The sequence below is a fragment of the Rousettus aegyptiacus genome, unplaced genomic scaffold (assembly GCF_014176215.1).
Source record: "Rousettus aegyptiacus isolate mRouAeg1 unplaced genomic scaffold, mRouAeg1.p scaffold_m13_p_5, whole genome shotgun sequence".
In the NCBI taxonomy this organism is placed as follows: Eukaryota; Metazoa; Chordata; class Mammalia; order Chiroptera; family Pteropodidae; genus Rousettus; species Rousettus aegyptiacus.
In genome coordinates, this window is record NW_023416308.1 from 98,152,470 (window position 1) to 98,172,074 (window position 19,605).

General features: G+C 31.1%; 1 protein-coding gene across 1 annotated transcript in view; it reads left to right on the plus strand.

Annotated features, from left to right (window-relative positions):
- ELP4 (elongator acetyltransferase complex subunit 4) overlaps nt 1–19,605 on the plus strand; it is a 190,659-nt gene that overhangs the window by 84,620 nt on the left and 86,434 nt on the right. The window contains exons 8-9 of the mRNA XM_016147067.2: nt 2,112–2,220; nt 5,232–5,338. Coding sequence (XP_016002553.1) covers nt 2,112–2,220; nt 5,232–5,338 — 216 coding nt within the window. The remainder of the gene's footprint in view (nt 1–2,111; nt 2,221–5,231; nt 5,339–19,605) is intronic.

Below are 19,605 nucleotides of genomic sequence, written 5' to 3' on the forward strand. Positions count from 1 at the left end.
TATTCATAGAATTGAGAAACCCCTAATTTTTACCTCTGAAATCCTACATATTTGAGTTCTAACAAAAATTGACTTTTATCATTTTAGAATCATATATTTAGGTACAAAAGCTAGTCTTCTATTTATAATAAAAGGAAATCTGACCTTTTTGGTTAAGAAATATTGTCAGTAGCCTTTCTAAGTGCTTGTTCATCTGACGGTCCATGAAAAGAGTACTCGTCTCAGTTGAGTTTGTCCTAAAAAATGAAATGATAAGAGCCTGCTGGTTGTTATCTAAGATTCTTCTTAATGGGAGAACCACATGGTTATTCTTCATCTCCCACTTGTTCTCACCCTCTACAACCAACCCAGCCACACCCCACCCCCACCCCAACATTGTTCAGTACTCAGCACAATGAATCATTTTCAAGTTGACTCATTGTGAACTGTCTCCCAGCTGTTGGAATGTCTGGCAGACATTTTTGTTTGGGTGAAGAATAACTGGCTGAAACCCAACCTGGATGAGTTTGATATAATAGTCTTTGGCTAAAGAAATATTGAGAGGAGCATGTTTATGGCTTCTGAAGCCCCTGTTATTCCTGGAGTAGGACCATCCCCTGTGGCACAGAAATTAAAGTAAGGAATCAATCTGGATTATTTTCTCACCATTGAATGAAAAATTGCCTTAGAAAAAATAGGCATTTCCAAATTATGTTAGTTTTTCTATACTGGGTGCTCACGTGATTGAAAGTATTGAAGACAATGAAGAATAATTATTTTTACTGGTTCCTATTAAGAACACTGATTCAAAGGCTGAAACTTTCTTTATATAATACATATTTCTACTTATGAATGAGTTTCAAATACTGCATTAGGTGTGAGTTAACCAGTCATTTCAGCATAATGTTTAGTGACAGAAGCTATTATGTATTTCATACCAAGTCAAGTAACATTGACCAGCCCTCTTTTATTTTTCTTTCTTATACAATCTTTACAAGAGGACTTAAGAAACAGAGGAATACCAGTAAGCTTAGTAATCAATCACATTTTCAGAAAGTGAACATCTTTGGTTATAATTGGACTTTTCTCTAATGAGACATAACATCAGACTAATAAGTTTTCTTGACTATTACATTTCCATCCTTTTTTTTAAAGATTAATTTAAAACTAGTGGACATTACCAGTATATAAAATGGGAGTTTTGAAGTTATAAAATTTTACAAACAAAATTTTTTACAACTTACCTAAATCTTCAAAACAAAAAAAATTTCTACAATGTTATAGCATATAAACCAATTTTCTGACCTACCATCCTGTCAGGGACTAAAGGGAGTACTGAATTTCCATTAAATGACTCAAGAAAATCTACAAAATTATTTAATGATTGTATTTTAAGCCATGAAATTCTGATAGTTTAAAACTTTTGCTACTTTAAAATGTGACTTTTTAAAGATGTATTGTTTAGCAATATTTTTGGTTCCTATCAGGTTGTGTTAGGAAGGAAAGGACAGACTACCAGTTTCATGCTAGTTATCTACCATCTTTTCTTTGTCTTTATTGTTACCCCAGAACCAAGTAGCCGCATCTGGAAAGGGAAAACAGTAGACTTCAGAGCTAGCCAGTCTGCAGCCTCTTACCTGGACCCTTCTTTGTTTCTAATATAGTATAGAGGACCTCAGCTGTTATAGGGCTGAGACCTGGTCCCGGTTGACAGATGGCGGTGCGGCCTTGCCTTACACATTTTACTGTACTATCTACTGCTCCAGAATCCTGGTGTCTGTCAGGTTTTCTAATGGCCAATGGGCAAAGTAATTTGAAAAATAATAGCATATGATCATAAAGGTACATTGCCCCTTAAGACAAAGAAAAATAATTATATTTTCTGCCAAAACTAAGGTATGTCCCCTCAGCTCTTTGAATTAAAAAGGCATACCTACATGAGCTGGAATTTTTATTTAAGGGCATATTTTCATCCAATTTTTGGCCTGTGGTAACCTCATCTTTTAAGCCATTTCTCTCAATGTGTTGACAGTCTGTTTCTTCTACGATTTGTCATTGAGATGGCATCATGGCACTGTATAGAGATTATATTTTTAAATATAACATGAATGTTTTGTTTACTTGTTTTATAGAATAAAGCAATTATTGCTCGGATTACCAACTTGTCAGATACAGTAGTTCATCTGGAGTCATTTATCGGTTCTGAGAGAGAAACCAACCCATTATATAAGGATTATCACGGTAAGCAGCACCTTTGAGAGCATGTCCCAGTTGCTTTTATATTACCTGGAAGCATCTTATCCATAATATCTACTGCCAAGTAGCATGAATTTTATAATATATCAATTAAATGTTTTTCATTCCTGGCCAGTCTTCCATGGCAACTTGTCACCAAAATACATTAAGACTACAGACTATGGTAACTGTTTGAAAGAGTCACACCCAAGTAAAAAGTCATGGCTCAGTCAGATGTACATTTTGTTGTCCAAGTGGCCTAAAATTGCCATGAAAATGTCATTTATTAAAATGTATTTATTAGCCATGTTGAAATAAATATATTAATTTTAATAACATATAACAGTTTATAATTTACAAAGTTTAGCTATATGATAAATTAAAAATAAAATTTATGCTATATTATGTTTTAAAAGTCCTACTGAAGTGCATTTCAGAAAGCGAACATCTATGATTATATTTGGACTTTTCTAAGTCTACTCATGTTGTTGTTAGGTTGAGTTTTGAACAAATTTTAAAATATCACCACCGTAGTATAAACACAGGTTAGTTAATCAGGCTTTTTAGCTTGTATTTTTTGAAGCTTTTAACAGTATTTCAGTCTTTTGGTTAATTTGGGGATTTTTTTTATAAAGGTTCTTACATAAAACTATTGCAATAGGAAAGGTAATTATGTATATCTGAGCTCTAAACTGAACATAGAATATGATGAATAGATTTTTGCCTGTTTACTTTTTCCAAGTAAATATTAATGATTAATGCTATTATTATCATGGAACTACTATACTGATGTGAAAACCTCTATTCTGAACACTGAGTAGCTTTTTTGAAGCCTGTTACAAGATTGTATAAGGTTGTGATTGTAGGACTGTGGCAATTTCTAGAGTCTGCAAAAAAAAGATAATAAGATACTTGACATGATAATTGCCACTACTTTGAGAGTCAGCATACAACCTTTAAAAAATAATATAGCACAATCTAACTATTGAGTATTGTTTAAGAGCCTATAAAATCATAAGCTATGAACAACAGCTACATAAAATAATTTGCCTCATGATCATTTCCTTGCTAAGTGTGCATATGATATATGCCCAGATCAACCCTATATATAATGCTTTTAATATATTATTGTCATTATCATAGGAGGAGAGCTATTGAGATTAAACTATTTATTTTTTTTAATTGAGCTAGAATCGACATGTAACATTGTATTAGCTCTAGGTTTACAACAACATAATGATTTGAGAGACAGATAATATTAAGAAATGATTACCACAATAAGCTTAGTTAACATTCATCACCATATATAGTTACAAATCTGTTTTCTTGTGATGAGAACTTGTAAGATTCACTCTCTTAGCAACTTTCAAATATACAATACAGTATTATTAACTACAGTCACCAGGCTGTACATTGCATCCCCAGGACTTACAACTGGATAAGCTATTTCTTTAACTTATTGTTATTTCTTTCTTCTTTTCAAACAACTCAAGTTAACTATTACCATAATAAATTATATCTGAGTATAATTTGTAAATATTATGACCTTATAAATTTAGTAAAATATTTTTTTGAAAATTTTTATAAGTGTTTATTGATGATAAACTGATGACATTTTTCAAGGAACAAAATCTCAAATGCTCCTACTTTATGTTCTAAAAAATTAATATGATTAAAACATTTTAAGGATTGAAAGGCTATAATTTTTGTACTCAAATCTCTGAGTGGATAAATTATTTCCCACAGATTAATAAGTGGTTCTGGTGACCAGTAAAATTTCTGTTAGTAAGAAGAACCTGATGAATCATTCATTCATTCGATAAGGCCTTCTGATTTAATTGTTAGCTAAACAAGCACATGCAGGGTTAAAATGAGAAATGTGCAAATGAAAGAATGATGTTCCTATTTCTAAAATATTTTACTAAATAGCTCCGCATGACATTTTTAATTTGTATCTGAGAGCTGTTTTCTTAATAACACCTTTTGCATTCCTTTAATTTTAAAAAAGTAAGTCAGATATTTTAGTGAATTATTTTTGAAGGGACCATATCTAAAATGAAGTACCTGGAGGTTTACCCTTTTAAGCTAAAACAAATACATATGTCGCTAAGCTTTCAAGCGCAGACAAAACTATATACTAGAGAAACAATTCTATAAATAAGATTTATCTAATTTGTTCAAATCTGGATTTTTAGGGATCAGTCAGTGTCTTTGGACGATTTTTAAATATGGACTGGGTCAGGCAGAGTGACGCACTGAAGAATCTTCCATGTCTTCATCTGTGGCAAATGACCCCTAGTTCAGTCAGAAACTGCATTAAGCTGCACAAAAGCCATCCAGTGCCCTTGTCAGAAAAAATTAGCAAGTGTTTCTACTGACAAGAGGCCAAAGCTCACGGTTTACCTAGCACTGTTACAAAGCTCATAGCAGCTACATAAAGGACTAACATGCCACAGAAATAAGTGTCTTACGATGGCATAGGGGTTAATGTTTTGATCCTGGAGTGTTCTCTAAAATGTAGTTTTCTTCAATGGTTTGTTCAAGTCATTAATAAGGTACAAAATGAAATACTTTTCATTAGTGCTTCACTGGTTATCAGTAACCCATAAGCCTTGTTTTGCTGGCTGCTTACTGGTGCATTTAATAAAATAAAGATCACTCAGCAGTGCCGTGGGCAGCATGCAAGGTGATAGCCATATTTGCTTACTGTAAATACAAGAGAAAATCACACACAAACCGGCTGTAGTTTTGACAAGTATTAAGATCCCTCTTTACATCTGTACTTCTGTACCGAAGTGCAATTAGTTTTCCTCGCACAAGGATTTCTGTTTATCTTATTCTGCTTGATTACTTGAGTATAATCACACCATTTGCTTCATTGCTCCTGGTAGTAAGCTCCAGTTTTAAAGGGGAGGATGCCTGTGTGTAAATTTACAGGATTCTGCTCTAAGACTCCTTAATTTATGCATCCAATGACAGCGGTTTTAATTTTTTTTTTTTAATTTCCTTTCCAAAAGGTTTGATTCATATACGGCAGATTCCTCGGCTTAATAACTTGATTTGTGATGTATCAGATGTCAAAGACTTAGCTTTTAAGTTAAAAAGGAAGCTATTCACCATTGAGGTAAGAGAGAATTTTTATATTTTAGTTCACAGTCTTGAAGTAAATAGTATCTCTCTCTCTCTCTTTCTCTCTCTCTTTCTATATATATATATAGATAGATAGATAGATATACACACACACACATATACACCCACACACACACACACACTTTTTATTAGTGCTTCACTGGTTATCAGTAACCCATAATATATATATATATATATGTGTATATATATATGTATATATATATATACACACACACATATATATGTATATATATATTCTTCTTTTACTTTAATTACATTCTTACATGTTTCATGCTAAATATTTTTAAGTTCTTTTGGTGTAACAAGATAATTTTTTTAGACTATCCTATTTTTTTTTTATTTTAATGGGATATTATTAGAGTATAGACAAAATGATTATGTTTTAAATGTCATTTAAAAGTAGGCTCCAAACTTACGTGATGGTTATGACATGCATATTTCCAAGGCTTTCAAAGGCATATTTAATTAAATGTTAATGAGCTGTGCTTATTTGTGTGTGGAATGTGAATGCTACCACGCAATTGGGTATGACTAAGAACAGAGAATCCTTATCTGCATTCTAAAAGCAGTATTTTTACTAGTAGTGAAATCACCTTTCTGTTTTCCATGCTGAATAAAACAAAAGTACTGTAATTTACATCAAATTTACATCAGTGTCTTTAAGTAAATTTTCTACAAAACTTAAACTTTTTTTGTGACCTTTATGCAAGCAATAGTGACAGAAAGTAGTAGTACGAAAGATTTATTTCCACTTAATCTTGCTAAAGAGCAAATGAACATAGCACTATTAAGCAATTAGAGTTGATATATTTATTAACGAAATAAATGCTCAGAGAGAGATGGCTTTTGGGTGATGTGATAGTTATCAGTATAGTGAGTGCAATTTTTTTTAACAAAGACATAAAACAGCCAAGCAGCCCTGACAAACCATTTTGTTTAATCTCTTTTCAAATGAAAAGCTCTTAAGCAGGCCACTTGTCTTAACTGCTTGAAACCATAAAAAGAGAGAATTGCCACCAATAAATTAGCATATTTTTTACTTCATCACCAAATGATGGTCAATGTGGCTTGGCACTGCTTTGGTGTTTGGGACTTCACCCTTAAGTGACCACTTTGGCCCTTTTTTGACCCTCTGCCCTCTTTAGCTGGCCACTTGATAAGGTAACTTAATGGTTCTCTCTCTTTTTCTCTTTCCCCTCACATTTGCAAGTAGCACTAACCTATAAATCATTGTAAGGGCCCTATCCAGTGACAAATTAATGTGCCCTCCTCCTAATTAATGGTCATCAATGTCCTTAATTATCTAATCCTATTGAGAGCAGTTAATAGTTAATCAGGCAGCCAGTTCTTCAAGCAGGTCATCTCTGCAGGAGTGTTAGAAGTTTCTCATCTGGGGATACTCCCTTCAAAAGCCACTTAAAGCCAAAAGAACGAGAGTGTAGAAATACTGATTCTTGAGCTAATTTGCTTTAGTTCTCTAGAGAAACCATTGAAATGGTACTCAGCACTGTAATTGTTCAAACATTGTTTCAGTTTTTCTGATGGAATATTGAGAAATTTACCATAATATATGTAGTTATAGATATAAAGTTACCGTCATAGTGTCTCAAGGAAAGCATGCCTCACCATTTCCTTTTAAGTTGAATTTATATTTTTAATGAAAGATATGGTGTTTTTTTTCCCTCCATGTGATACCTTTATTATATACACTATAAAATGAGTATTCTGACAACCAGATCTAAGGTATCATGTTTATCACCATACAAACTTGAGATTCCCTAGTGAAAAAAAATATTGCACCCAGAGAAAAAAGTATCTCAGTATCTCTCTCTCTCTCTCTCTCTCTCTCTCTCTCTCACACACACACACACACACACACACACACACACACATTGGATCTTATTTTGGGGGTGAGGGGGTATACTTTACATAATGTCAAGTAGGACCTCTCCTTTGAATAACTTTAGGCTCTAATAGCGACTATATTTTACCATTGGAGCTGATGAACATCATTAATTAACCACATAGATTTCTGTACCATCTCCTCTCTTCTCTTCCTACTTTTCTACACTAAAAGAACTATTATGATTGGTCACTCTGTAGTTTGGAAGCAATATTTGAAAACAAAAAAACAAATAGATGGTGGTTTGTTTTGTTTTGTTTTTTTAAGTTAACTATTCCACGGAGTCAATTAAATCTTTTGCTGTTTTGGGCTTATAACCTAAAAAATAAATTTTTTAGTAGGAATACAGGTGACTCAAATTCTAAATAACTTATGCCATAAAATTCAATTTCTATATAGAAAATTTAAATTAAATAATCAAAGAAACCTAATAGAAGTACATATACGTATAACAGGATAAAATCATGTGGTTCACATAAGATTAAATGCTTAGACATAGCACCATACATTTAAAAATGCATATCCAAACAGATAGCAAATCTTTGCTGATATAGACACTGGAAACAAAGATTTCTTTATTAGAGAAAATATTATCTAGAAGTGGCAATTTTTATTATATGTACAACAAATAAATTTTTTTTAACTGCCTGATATTTAAAAAAATAAAATATACACTATACTAGTCTGTAAAGTCTTAGCGTATACCATACCAGGCATTGAATCTGTGTCTTACTTCCAGAAGGAAAATGTAGTTTAGCAGATAAAGCAGAAATAGCTTTTCTGACTCCATACAGGTAGATTTGTTACATATTGGGATTTACTGTCATTTGCATGTTCTCAAAAGGTGGCATGGTGGGAAACAAGGGCCAAAATAAATAAGCAAATACCTTCATCTCTATTTTTAGGGTAACTTTTCTTTGATTTATTAAATCGTAGTCTTTTTTATATAAGAAAACAATATTTTTTTACTAACAGCCACCAAGGGCCTCTAACAGGTAAAGCAACTTTAACCAGTAGTCTCTAATTTCTTTGAGTGATTTGGAGAAGACAAAAGAATATTTCTTCCTTCTTGGGCTGTGTATTGGTATTGTACAGATTCAAGTGGAAACATTTGTCTAATCACAGTAAAGTTTTACTAATTCCTAGTATTCATCAAGTATAAAGCTATATAAATTAGCCCCTCTACAAAATCCATAGCAGAATCATATCTACAGTAATGACACTAAAATCCCGACATGTGTTCTAGATAAAAGAGAAAATTTAAAGTTAATTCAGTTTGGCTTCAGGTTAAAAGAAGTAGCTTTGAAAACTGATAATATTTGTAAACCGTACATGGTAACTCTAGCATATTTGATTATCCATAATATACTACCTATTCCTTCACCTTACCACATACCTTCCATTCAATCATAGCAGCCATTAATTTAGCCTTTATTATGCACCAGACACTATACTGACTTATTTACATTTTTCATATAGTGATTAAATATTTTATAACAAAGATAACTAATTATAACTAAGATATAGATAATAGACTCAATATACAGAAACTATATCTTTTTCATTTTTGTATCAATCCCAAAACTAAAAACTACATCATATACTTAGTAGGTATAAAATCTTTGCTGAAATATATGTAATGTACATCAATTATGAAGTTTTAAAAGTAGTCCAAATAATACAGCTATAAGTATTATATAAAGTCCACTGGTCCAATGATCTATTCTCAGTTAACTTCTGTAAGATGTATAACTTGGGCACATAACTTTTCTTCCAAGCTGAAATAACTGCTTAGACTTGCATTTTTTTTTCAATTTTTGTAATTTTTGTTTCTCTAATGGTGGGAATATAATTAACAAACTTTTTCTTTGTGTTTGTAATTATAATGTAATTATAATACATAAACAATAAGATTTGGTAGTATTTGAAATGTTGCTGCATTTAATTTGGTGAGATAGCAGTATTTTACTTGAATTTAATATTATTTTGCTATTTTGATTTTGTATTGTTCAGCTTGATCATATTTTAATGTATTCTAGTAATCGAATTTTCTAATATAAATATAATAGTGTGTTATTACCTTATTTACAAACTATATTAAGGTTATTACTATAAACAGGGTTTCTGCTTTGGTAATGGAACAGTTTTTCAGATCTAAGATTCAGTGTTTCTACATTCAAGTCAGAAAATATGGTTACTAGATTACACTGAAATATACAAAAGAGAAACAAAATTTGCTGCAAATTTTCAATATAATAGATGATGCATATGTAGGCTTTAATTGATTTAAAACTAGTAATTATCATAAATAGTGTGTCTATATGTGTCTTGTATAGTAAGTAAATATTGAGAGTTCAGAAAATCAAAGTAAATCAAGTTCACTTAAGGTTATCTTGTCAAACTTTACCCCTAATTTCAGCATACAGAACCTCAGTACCTCTCTAATCACCAAGAACTTTTTCTCAGAATAATACATTAACTAGTATGTACTAAGTAACTATTATTTTTGACATACTTACTTAGTAGATTCATTTCTAAGTATTAAGACCAAAATAGTAGGCCATCAGTATAAATTAGCTTTATAACAATAATATAATATACTTGATATGATTCAGTAGAATTATTTGAAATTTTTACATATCAGAAAAGCCTAAACTCATGCAAACTACAAGTGTGGCAGTCACTATGACACTGTTGGACTATCCAAAGTGTTGCATGATATCTTTGGATCTAAGTTTCCTTACTTCCCTACATTTTTTGTCAACAGCCTTTTTAGTTTTTAAATGGGATGTAGAAAGACGATTATACATTTTCTATATCTAGAGGTAGAAGGGAAAATAGTTAACTTATTTGTCAGTTCACCCTTATGTCACTGAAATAATATAATAGAAACATATATGTCAGGCTTGGGAGCATTATTAAGTTGTGGCATTGTGGACCATATTCCTCAATATACCTTTTCTTATAATGATGCCTTCCACAAATATTGGTTGTTATTTCAATTCCCAGATACACTGCAGTTAGCAAAAGAAAATTAAAGTAGAACATAGACATCTATATATGGATGAAATCATTTGTCAAAAGTCAACTCAAATTAATATTCTTTAACAATGGAAATATCAGTTTCTACATGTTTGTATTTAATATATTCATTATATTACTACCCCCATATTTACACTTTAATTCCCAAGTGATTTAGACCTACAGTAATGTCATATAGGTTTCACAGCATCTCCAGAAGTTGTTTTAATACTATGCTCTACATATTTCACGTGTCATAGTGAGCCTATCAAAAGTGCGTACCCCCTTAAGGGGAACACAGTTTTGAGACTCTGTCTAATCCTATTTCTTCCCACTTTGGAATCTTAATTAGAAGAGATAAAGAAAAAAAAAAAACATCATTTAACTAAATTATTGTCTTGAATCTGTAGCAAAAGTATAATCCGCAATTGGGCCAATTAGTGAACCCCGTAGTTAGCTATGCTGCAGCGAACAATTTGATTAGATCTGACACCATCCTAGTTCCCACTGTTGTTTTGCCAGGTATGATGGTCAGACTTCAAAGAGCTTGAGGCATCAGCAGGGCAAGGTTTGGAGGCCAGCTTAGGTCCGGTTGTTAATCTCTCTGCTAAAACCACAGCAGCTCTCACACAAAACAAGCTTACACGACACAATCATGCGGTATTAAAGTTAGGGTTGAGTCATGCCAATTTGCCTTTGATTTTTTGATGATTGACCAAAGATGGCTACATGACTAGACACATGCTAAAAGTATACTGATTAGGTAAGTTCCCAAAATATTTGAACTATTTTTTTTTAACTTCCTATATAAATGTTGTGAAAGCTTATTCCCTTTGATCAAACTTCCAAAGTACTAATACTATATTGGGAGGAAAATAAGTATTTCTCACTGGCAGCCTGAATCCCAAACTTTTCACTTACCACTTTATAAAATTTGTCTTTACATTAATGATTCCTAAAGGAGAATGTAAAAGGAAATTGTTTCTAAGTGGTAAGCTTTTTAAAAACCTATTAAGTGCATTTAAAGAAAAAAACATTTTTCCCTGAGTCATTTATGTTCAGTGACAATTTTTCTGAAATTTTTTAATAATTATTTTCCACTTAAATGTTGAGTAAAGTGCCCTTCCAGGTTGTGATTGCATAAGTGTTCTTTTCTCTACATTCTGATTTGTTAGAATATTGCAGTAATTGTGACATGTTTCCATTCTGAGAAAAGCCTAAGGCTGCTTTAGTATTATTCCAAATGATTGAAGCTGCCATCTTGCTGACTTTCCCTTAGGCAGCATAAGGCCTGTTTGCTTTTGTGTTCATTTCACATGCTTCCTGTGAATTTGGCTGGCAGAACATCATTGCTGCATTTGGCAAGGAAGAGTAAATTCATGTTTGGTTATTATATGTCTTAAAGTTTCTGTATGGTCACCAGCACCTAAAATATTAAACTTATAATTCATTACATCAAAAGAATCCTATTTCTTGGAGAAATATTTTTAAATGCAACATTTTGGCTGTGAATTTTATATAAAAATGGTCATTTTGTAAATTGAACTTAGGTTCCAATATTTCACATCACACTAATTTTTATACTAGTTGAATTCATACCACATTTTACTTAGGAAATTTAAGGAAAGCATATATTTGGATAGCAAGATGATTGCACAAAGTCAACGATTTACAATCTTTCAAAATAGTCTTCAGTCCATGGGTCTCTCATAAAGATCCTATGGTACCTGCAATGCACTAATCTCAACTTTCAGACCAGGGTGATGCATCACTATCTAAGGATGCAAAGAGAAATAAATCTCTTCTCCTAAAATTTTGCAGATACAAACATTTCTGTATATTCTATGGCTCCAGGAAAATTATATTGCAGTAGTCCAAGGATTTTCTTAAAGACTTTGTGGAACTACTATAGCATAATTTACCCAGTTTACATGATTCTCCCTAAAACACTTCCTCCCACAATGTATTATTTATGATATCTAAAGAAGATTTTAAGAAAGAGAAATAAAAAATGGTGATAGATCTTGTCTGTCTCATTTCATCAGCTAGAAGGTAAGAACATATATTTTACTAATATATTCTCCAAGGTGCCTGAAGAGTAATAAATACAATATAGAGCTAAGTAAATACGGTATCCATATGTGTGATGTGTGATATCATGTATGCGATTGATATAGGTAGTTTTAGGGGTACTTTTGAACCCAGAACATCCTTTGTTCTTCCTCAATGTCATTGCACAGCAGATGGCCAGAATGTTTATTCCTCTGATCCTTTCATAGCTTTTTCTCATCATTGGAAGGTAGGTTCAGTATCTCAACCTGTTTCTTAGAGATGTCGCCCCTGACTAGCTCATCCAAAGTACTGATTCAGCTACTTGCTATTGTATACTCTATTTTAATTATCAGTATAACATTTATGTGTTACTACAGTTGTTAATCAGTTAATCTATTTGTTTATTTTCCCAATCTCCCTCAACCTTGCTTGTGGTAGCCTTCACAGGAGTAGAGACACAGACTGTCTTGTTCGTGGCTAAATCCTGAGCACACATAGTAGTTAAAAGTACTATTTTTAAACTAACTCATATCTGCCATAAGGGTAGTTAAAAACATATATTGGGTATCTCATTTGTTCTAGGCATTATGTTGGCTGCTTTCATATACATCACCATATTTAATTCTTATTCAATCCTCACAGAAACCCTTGTCATAGGCATTACTAAATGCATTTTAATGTAAGGAAATATAAGGAGTTATATAACCCTCCCAAAGTCATAGAGCTGTGGTAAGAGCCAGGATTAAATCCAGATCTTTTGACTCCACATGCAGAATTACAATGGAAAGTTAACATGTTCAGGAGCTCTGTTAATTATTAATAAGAAAAAAATAAAAAGTTTTTTCGAATGTTTAACAGGGACCTGGGACTATTGCAAGTGCTTTATAGCCATTACCTCATAGATCTCATAACTACCTTATACCATTATTAGCTACATTTTACGAATGAGGAAATTTAAGATTCAGAGAGCTTATGCAACTTAACTAACCAAAGCCACAGCATTACTAACGGAAATGACACTTAAATTTAAGCCTGTATTATTCCAAAACCTGTACTTTTTTAACCACTAACTCACCACACCCCACGATATACTACCATCTCATCTCCAATACATAAGCTGGAAAGCCTCTGCCCTGATGAATAAAAAACAAACCTTGAAAACTATGTGTGAATGTATATCTATATAATAAATACATGTATGCATACATATATACATGTATACATACATATGTGTATGTGTATATTATGTATATGGACATGTATGTATATACACAGATTTCTATATAATCTTTTAACATTCAAATTGAATTTCTTCTGTTCCTAACAAGCATTTCTACTCTATTTTTATAAAATACATCATAAAATTCAGATTGAATTCATTATAACTTTTCCTTTGCTGTTTTATATATTTATATATCTATATATGTGAATATGTTAGGGTGGCAAGATTATTCTTTCCCTTTTTTTTAGTATGTGATAGATTTTTTTTTTTGAAAAATTAGTTTGCAAAAAATATAAAGCCATTTTCCTGAAATGCTATCCATTTCTGTAGGACTTCTAGACCTTTGCTACATAAGGTCAAAGAAGTATTCTGCACAAGGAAGTATAGTTCCCTTGATCCAATCAACTATTTTGATATGGTTCAAAAATGTCCCAAATTTAATTATAGTATATTATTATTGTGTTTATATAAGTTCTACGTTCAGGTACTTTTGTAAATATTTGCTCATAATTAGTTACTATGTTTCTGTATTATTGCTTTTATTTTTTAACATTATTTTACATATAGCATTTTTGGAGCATCAAAAATTATCTTGTGGGAAAATTAAGGTGCATACCATTTATAAAATAATAAGAGCCTACCAAATTCAGTTTTTCAAATTTCTAATTTTGCCTCCCCTTTTATCATAACAAGTTCTAACGAAGGTTTGATCCATTTGTCTTAATTTTTTTTCTGTTGCAAATGTTTTACTTACTGGAAGTTGTTTGAATACTATCTGTAAGCAGAATTAAGCAGTAAATCTTATGATTGGAAAATGTTTTCCTCTTTTATCGATTAATATTACTAAAGAAGTTTTCTACAGTTTAGTAAGAAGAAGAAATAATGTTCCTCATTAAGAAAATATGAGATTAAATACAAACTATTAGTTCTTAAAAGGTAAGATTTGGGGATTATAATAAATAAGAGAAACTGGGGTATAATAAAATGACTCTGTCTACAAAACTAGTAAAGCTATTCTCTTATTTAAGTAGATATTAAATTCTTGTCAAAGTTATTACTGTCATAACTCCATGCCACAGTGGACGTTTCATAGAGTAGCCAGTTCAGGTTCTTTGTATCTGGTGTAGTGAAGTTCACTGAACTGTTTTGTCAGGTGCTGTCAAGTCAGCCCACCATTGTTGTAGAGAATCAAACTAAATCATTTTGACGTGAGCCTTCCAGAAATAAGATACCCAATATGAATAGTTTAATGAAATTGAATATTTGGTTTCAGTTTTTTGTAAGACTGTCAAAATATATTGCACTCATTCAGAAATTTCTGAGTTAATCAGTTGAAATATCTGACCCTATACTTTATTGAAAATTTGTTTTAAATATCATTACTTAATATAAATAACAGTTGGAATGTATTTGGGTATTTGGGTATGTTTTGTTAGACATATGATTCTTAAACATTTCAAAGTATTAAAAGTTCCAACTCTGTCATTATTTAGTAAAAAGAGTGAAGAGGTGTCTTTTTCTAAATTTAGAATTTTCTTAAAATGAAGAAATGAAGCTCCTGTCAGGTTCAAGATAACTATTTTTGTTTCCAAAGGCTGTTATTAAAAACGAAGATGTATTTGATTAGATTTTAAGAACTTAATGAATTTTATGCATGTTCTAAATATTTAATTCTCATATGATTGGAAAAAGTTTATTTTTCTGATCAAGAGTTATTTAAAAGGTATTATTATATTGTAGACTTAGTTAAATGCCTCAAATTTTTTATTTACATATTTTGGTAGAAAGGGGGCTGCTTGATAGTTCTGCTCAATAACCTAAGAAATATTTTACCAACTTATACTGTAGCTATGGTGTAACACTGAAAAACCTTGTAACAAAAAGCCTCTTGGTGCAATTAAAGGTCACTTGTACATATTGTAATAGGCTACTCATTTACAAGATCTTTGTTAAGGGTCAGTGCTGTAGCATGAAATGGATTGCCCTTGTTGAGCCTGTAAATAAATAGGTCAACTTTTCTTGTATTCAGTGGGCAAAGGAAAACGCTAACAGAATTCTAGTTTATTAATATTTCTACTAACAAATTGCTAAAATGTTGAGCAAAACCAAAATGCGCTGGTGCTATATTCTTGACATAAATAATTATAGAAACTTATTAGAATATATAACTACTACAGCTTTTAAGGAAAACTGCTTACACACACATATTTCTTTAAATATATGGATTATGTCCAGGTATAGAAAAACACAGCACAGTTTTTCCTCAAATATTTTCTCAAATATTTTTCTGTATTGAAGTTCAAAACTTGTCCGGTATAGGTATGAAAATGGAATCAAACTAGATAGTGATTTATTTTAATTATCTTTCATAACTTTTCCAATGCTCTTAGGGGAAGAAAAATGGAGGTACAGAAAAAGTAATAATAATGAATTCAGTCACCTGAGTTTTCAATAAATTAAGACTTTAGGATAAAAATAAAACTAATGATGAAAAGAAAATATTTCTACTTTATAATAATTTTAATATACACTTAGATTTTGTTACATATATATGTTAATGAGGTATAAGAAATTTTACATTCTCAAAATAAAATCAAATTAGTAAAAATACAGTAATGAAATAAATTTATCCAGCACTTTCTAGTCTTCTCTCTGAATTTGGCCATTCAGACACACAATAACTACATACCTCTAATTTTCTTTGTGGTTGCTGTGTACTATTAAAAATGAGAAAAATTTAAATTGTAGTCAATCAATGCCAAACTAAATATTCTGGGTCAAACAAAAATAATTTGACAATGGATTTGAATCAACAATCAAATAAATAATGATATATCGCCCTTCAAAAACTTGTAGAACTGGTCTGTAAAAACACTAAGGCCAATCATAAAATGAGTAACCAAGAAAAACCCTGATCCTGCAATGCAGTATTGATTAGATTGAGCCTCTACTTCAATGATGTCTGTTTCAAAGTAGCTCCAAATGATTTCTGTACTGTAAACTCAGAAAACCAGTTCTCTCTCTTGAAGAAGGGGGAAAAAAAAAAAACCCCGATCCAAGTAATCTCTGTTTGTTATTTAGTTCTTGAATATCTACTCTGCACTGATTTGTTCATTTTTGCTGCCATACTTTAGAACAGTGAAAACATCATAAGCCTCTTTTATCAAGTATTGAAGCTTTGGGGAAATATGGTTCATTTAGGAAATAAATGCTTTAAATGTATGTCTGTTTTACTCATCATTGTATCCCCTTTTCCTAGTTCAGTGCCTGATCATGTCAGTGCTCAAAAATATTGAATGAATGAATAAATGAATGAATGAACTCTTGACAGTGTTCATTACATATTGAGTGTGACTATAAAAATCTCATCATTTCAGACTATATGGAATACTCCTATAATGCTAATACAGTTTCTATAAATGCTTAATATACTTCTAAGGTTTTACATAAGTAAAATAACCTTCAGAAAATATTGACTAATAATATAATGAATCATTATTGCTGAAATAAAGTTGAATAATATGCTTCAAAAATACCAGATAGGAAATGAGGAAAAATATAATTTTTAGTTTAAAAAAGTGATTGTTATACCATTTGAATCATGATTTCCTTTTTGTCATTTTATTGCCACTTGAAAATTATTTTGAATGCTTCATCTTAAAAGATTTTATAAAAGATTTTCCAGATTTATAAAAGGCCCCAAAGCTAATGGGAACCAGTCCTGATTCCCGGGTTTAAATTACCTAACACCTTTTAATCACCTTTGACCAAATAATTGCCTGGTAATGTGCCTGGTCTTCTCTGACCAGAAGAGCTGATTTTATTGCCTCCATGTTTTCCTAGCTTTTAATAGGAAAATGTTATAAAAGATTTGTGAGACTTGTGAGTTAGGGATTAAATAATTATGTACAGTGGGATTTGAATACAACATTTTGGGTATTCTGCAGTTCAGATTGAAATACACATTAACAGTAAAGCAACTAATATCACTTCCATAATAACAGAATTTAGAATTATTATTCAAGATTCATTCCATCGACCTCTTCATGCACATGGAACTGACAAGTCCCAATCTAGTTCTTTAGTTTGGCTTCTTAAGAATTTTCTTCAGGAAAGCCATTCTAGACCAGATAGAAATTCAAAGACAGTTATATTCAGAAGGAAAGTTTTGCCATACATAATTTATGACTGAATGCATTCCTTCACATATACTATTGATTTAATGTGCAATTTGGTCAATAAACAGTGTACATGTGAAACTATTTTGGAAATGTGATCTACTCTTCATAGGGCTATTTGGGCTATTTCTTTGTTTTAGCATTCAATTATTATAACACTTGTCATTTTATTGAAAAATTTCTTATACTTTGGTCCATGTAAAATTAGATAAGTAAAAGACAGTATTAAATCAACTGTGGCACTGATGCTTTAAAACATGAGGTTAGCAAACTAAGGCCTGTACACCAGATTCAACCCCACTGTTTTTCCTTTTTTAAAAGATAAATAAATAAACTTTTATAGGAACACAGCCAGGTCTATTTGTTTATGTATTATCTATCTATGGCTGTTTTCACATTGCATCATTAAGTTAAGATCTTGCACAAAAGGACAAAAATATCTACAATCTAGTTACTTACAGAGAAAGTTTGCTATAAAGAGCTACTTTAGAAGACTATATACTTTAAAGAGAATTTATTGAGAGAACTGTCAACTAGAGGATGTAATTTATAGTCTTAAAATTAGGCTTTATTTGAGTAATAATTAATTCACATGACCATTTTATGTATAGTTTGCACTTTTAGAATTAATGAGGGTATGTCTCTTTGAGAAAATACGTGGATTTCTTAAAAGGTTAAAATCGCAAGAAGGTTTAAAGTGCTTCAAAGCCAGCTTCTTATTGTGTGCACATATTTTCCCACCCAACCTCTCTGTAACCATGTGGAGCCCACTTCCTTTGAGGTACCTCATTTCAATCTCTATCAACTACAGTTGCTAGAAAATTCTTTCAGATGCTAACGCAACTCCCCCCTATTAGTACTAATTCTGCTCTCTGAAGCCACACATAAATTGCTGTTTTCTATATAATATCACTAGATTCATAATAAATGCCTAATATATGAGAAACAACTATAATTTATGTGTATATATTCTTGATTTTCCTCAGACTTATAAAGCATTACAAATTAAATTAACCACTTAATGGTATTTATTGTAATTTAACTTAGAAATTTAAGCATGAAGCCCATAACATTTTTACAACATCCTTTAAAAGAACCTTTTTTAAAATAAAGCAATAATTTGAAATATTAAAGGAATAGTCTTAAATTCTGAAGTGAAAAGGCTTTATGAATTATAGGTTTATACAATTTAAATATTAAAATTCAATGTTTATATTTCTGGCATGTTTGAATTCACAAATGAGCTTCAGATGTTTAAAAGTGATAAAAATCAACATTAAACGTGATTTTTCAAGTTTATTATTATAACCTGTTTAAGATTATTTTACTATACAGTAAGTTAATCAAAATGTAGCATTAAAATTTTGGTGACAATAATAAGCATCATTAGGATATATTTCTAATAAATATCAATTTTTATCAGCAGAATTATACCACAAAAAGATTACCTGTTTATTAAACACACTACCTACTATATAAAACTGATAGTCAAATTAAAACAGTAAATTTAAGTAAGCACTGTGGATCAAGCAGAAGTCTTGCTAAATTTTTACTTTAATTTTTAAAACTAGGAATTTCTTAAGCAAGGAAATATATTGAACCTTAAAATATAAATATATTATTAAAAGTAATTTGGGGGCTGGGAAGATTATTTTTATGCCATAAGGGACTTGAGTTGAAATATTTTGTCATTTTAGTTAGAAAATTTAAACATGTGAGGACAGTTTTACTCAAAATTGCTTTTATTTAAGTTAATGCATATTATCATTTTTTAATAATTATAGAAAGATTAATGTCCCTGGCATTTTAAAATAAAACTCCTTTTCAAAGGTGTTTATAATGTAGAATAGAGAAGAAGATTGCAT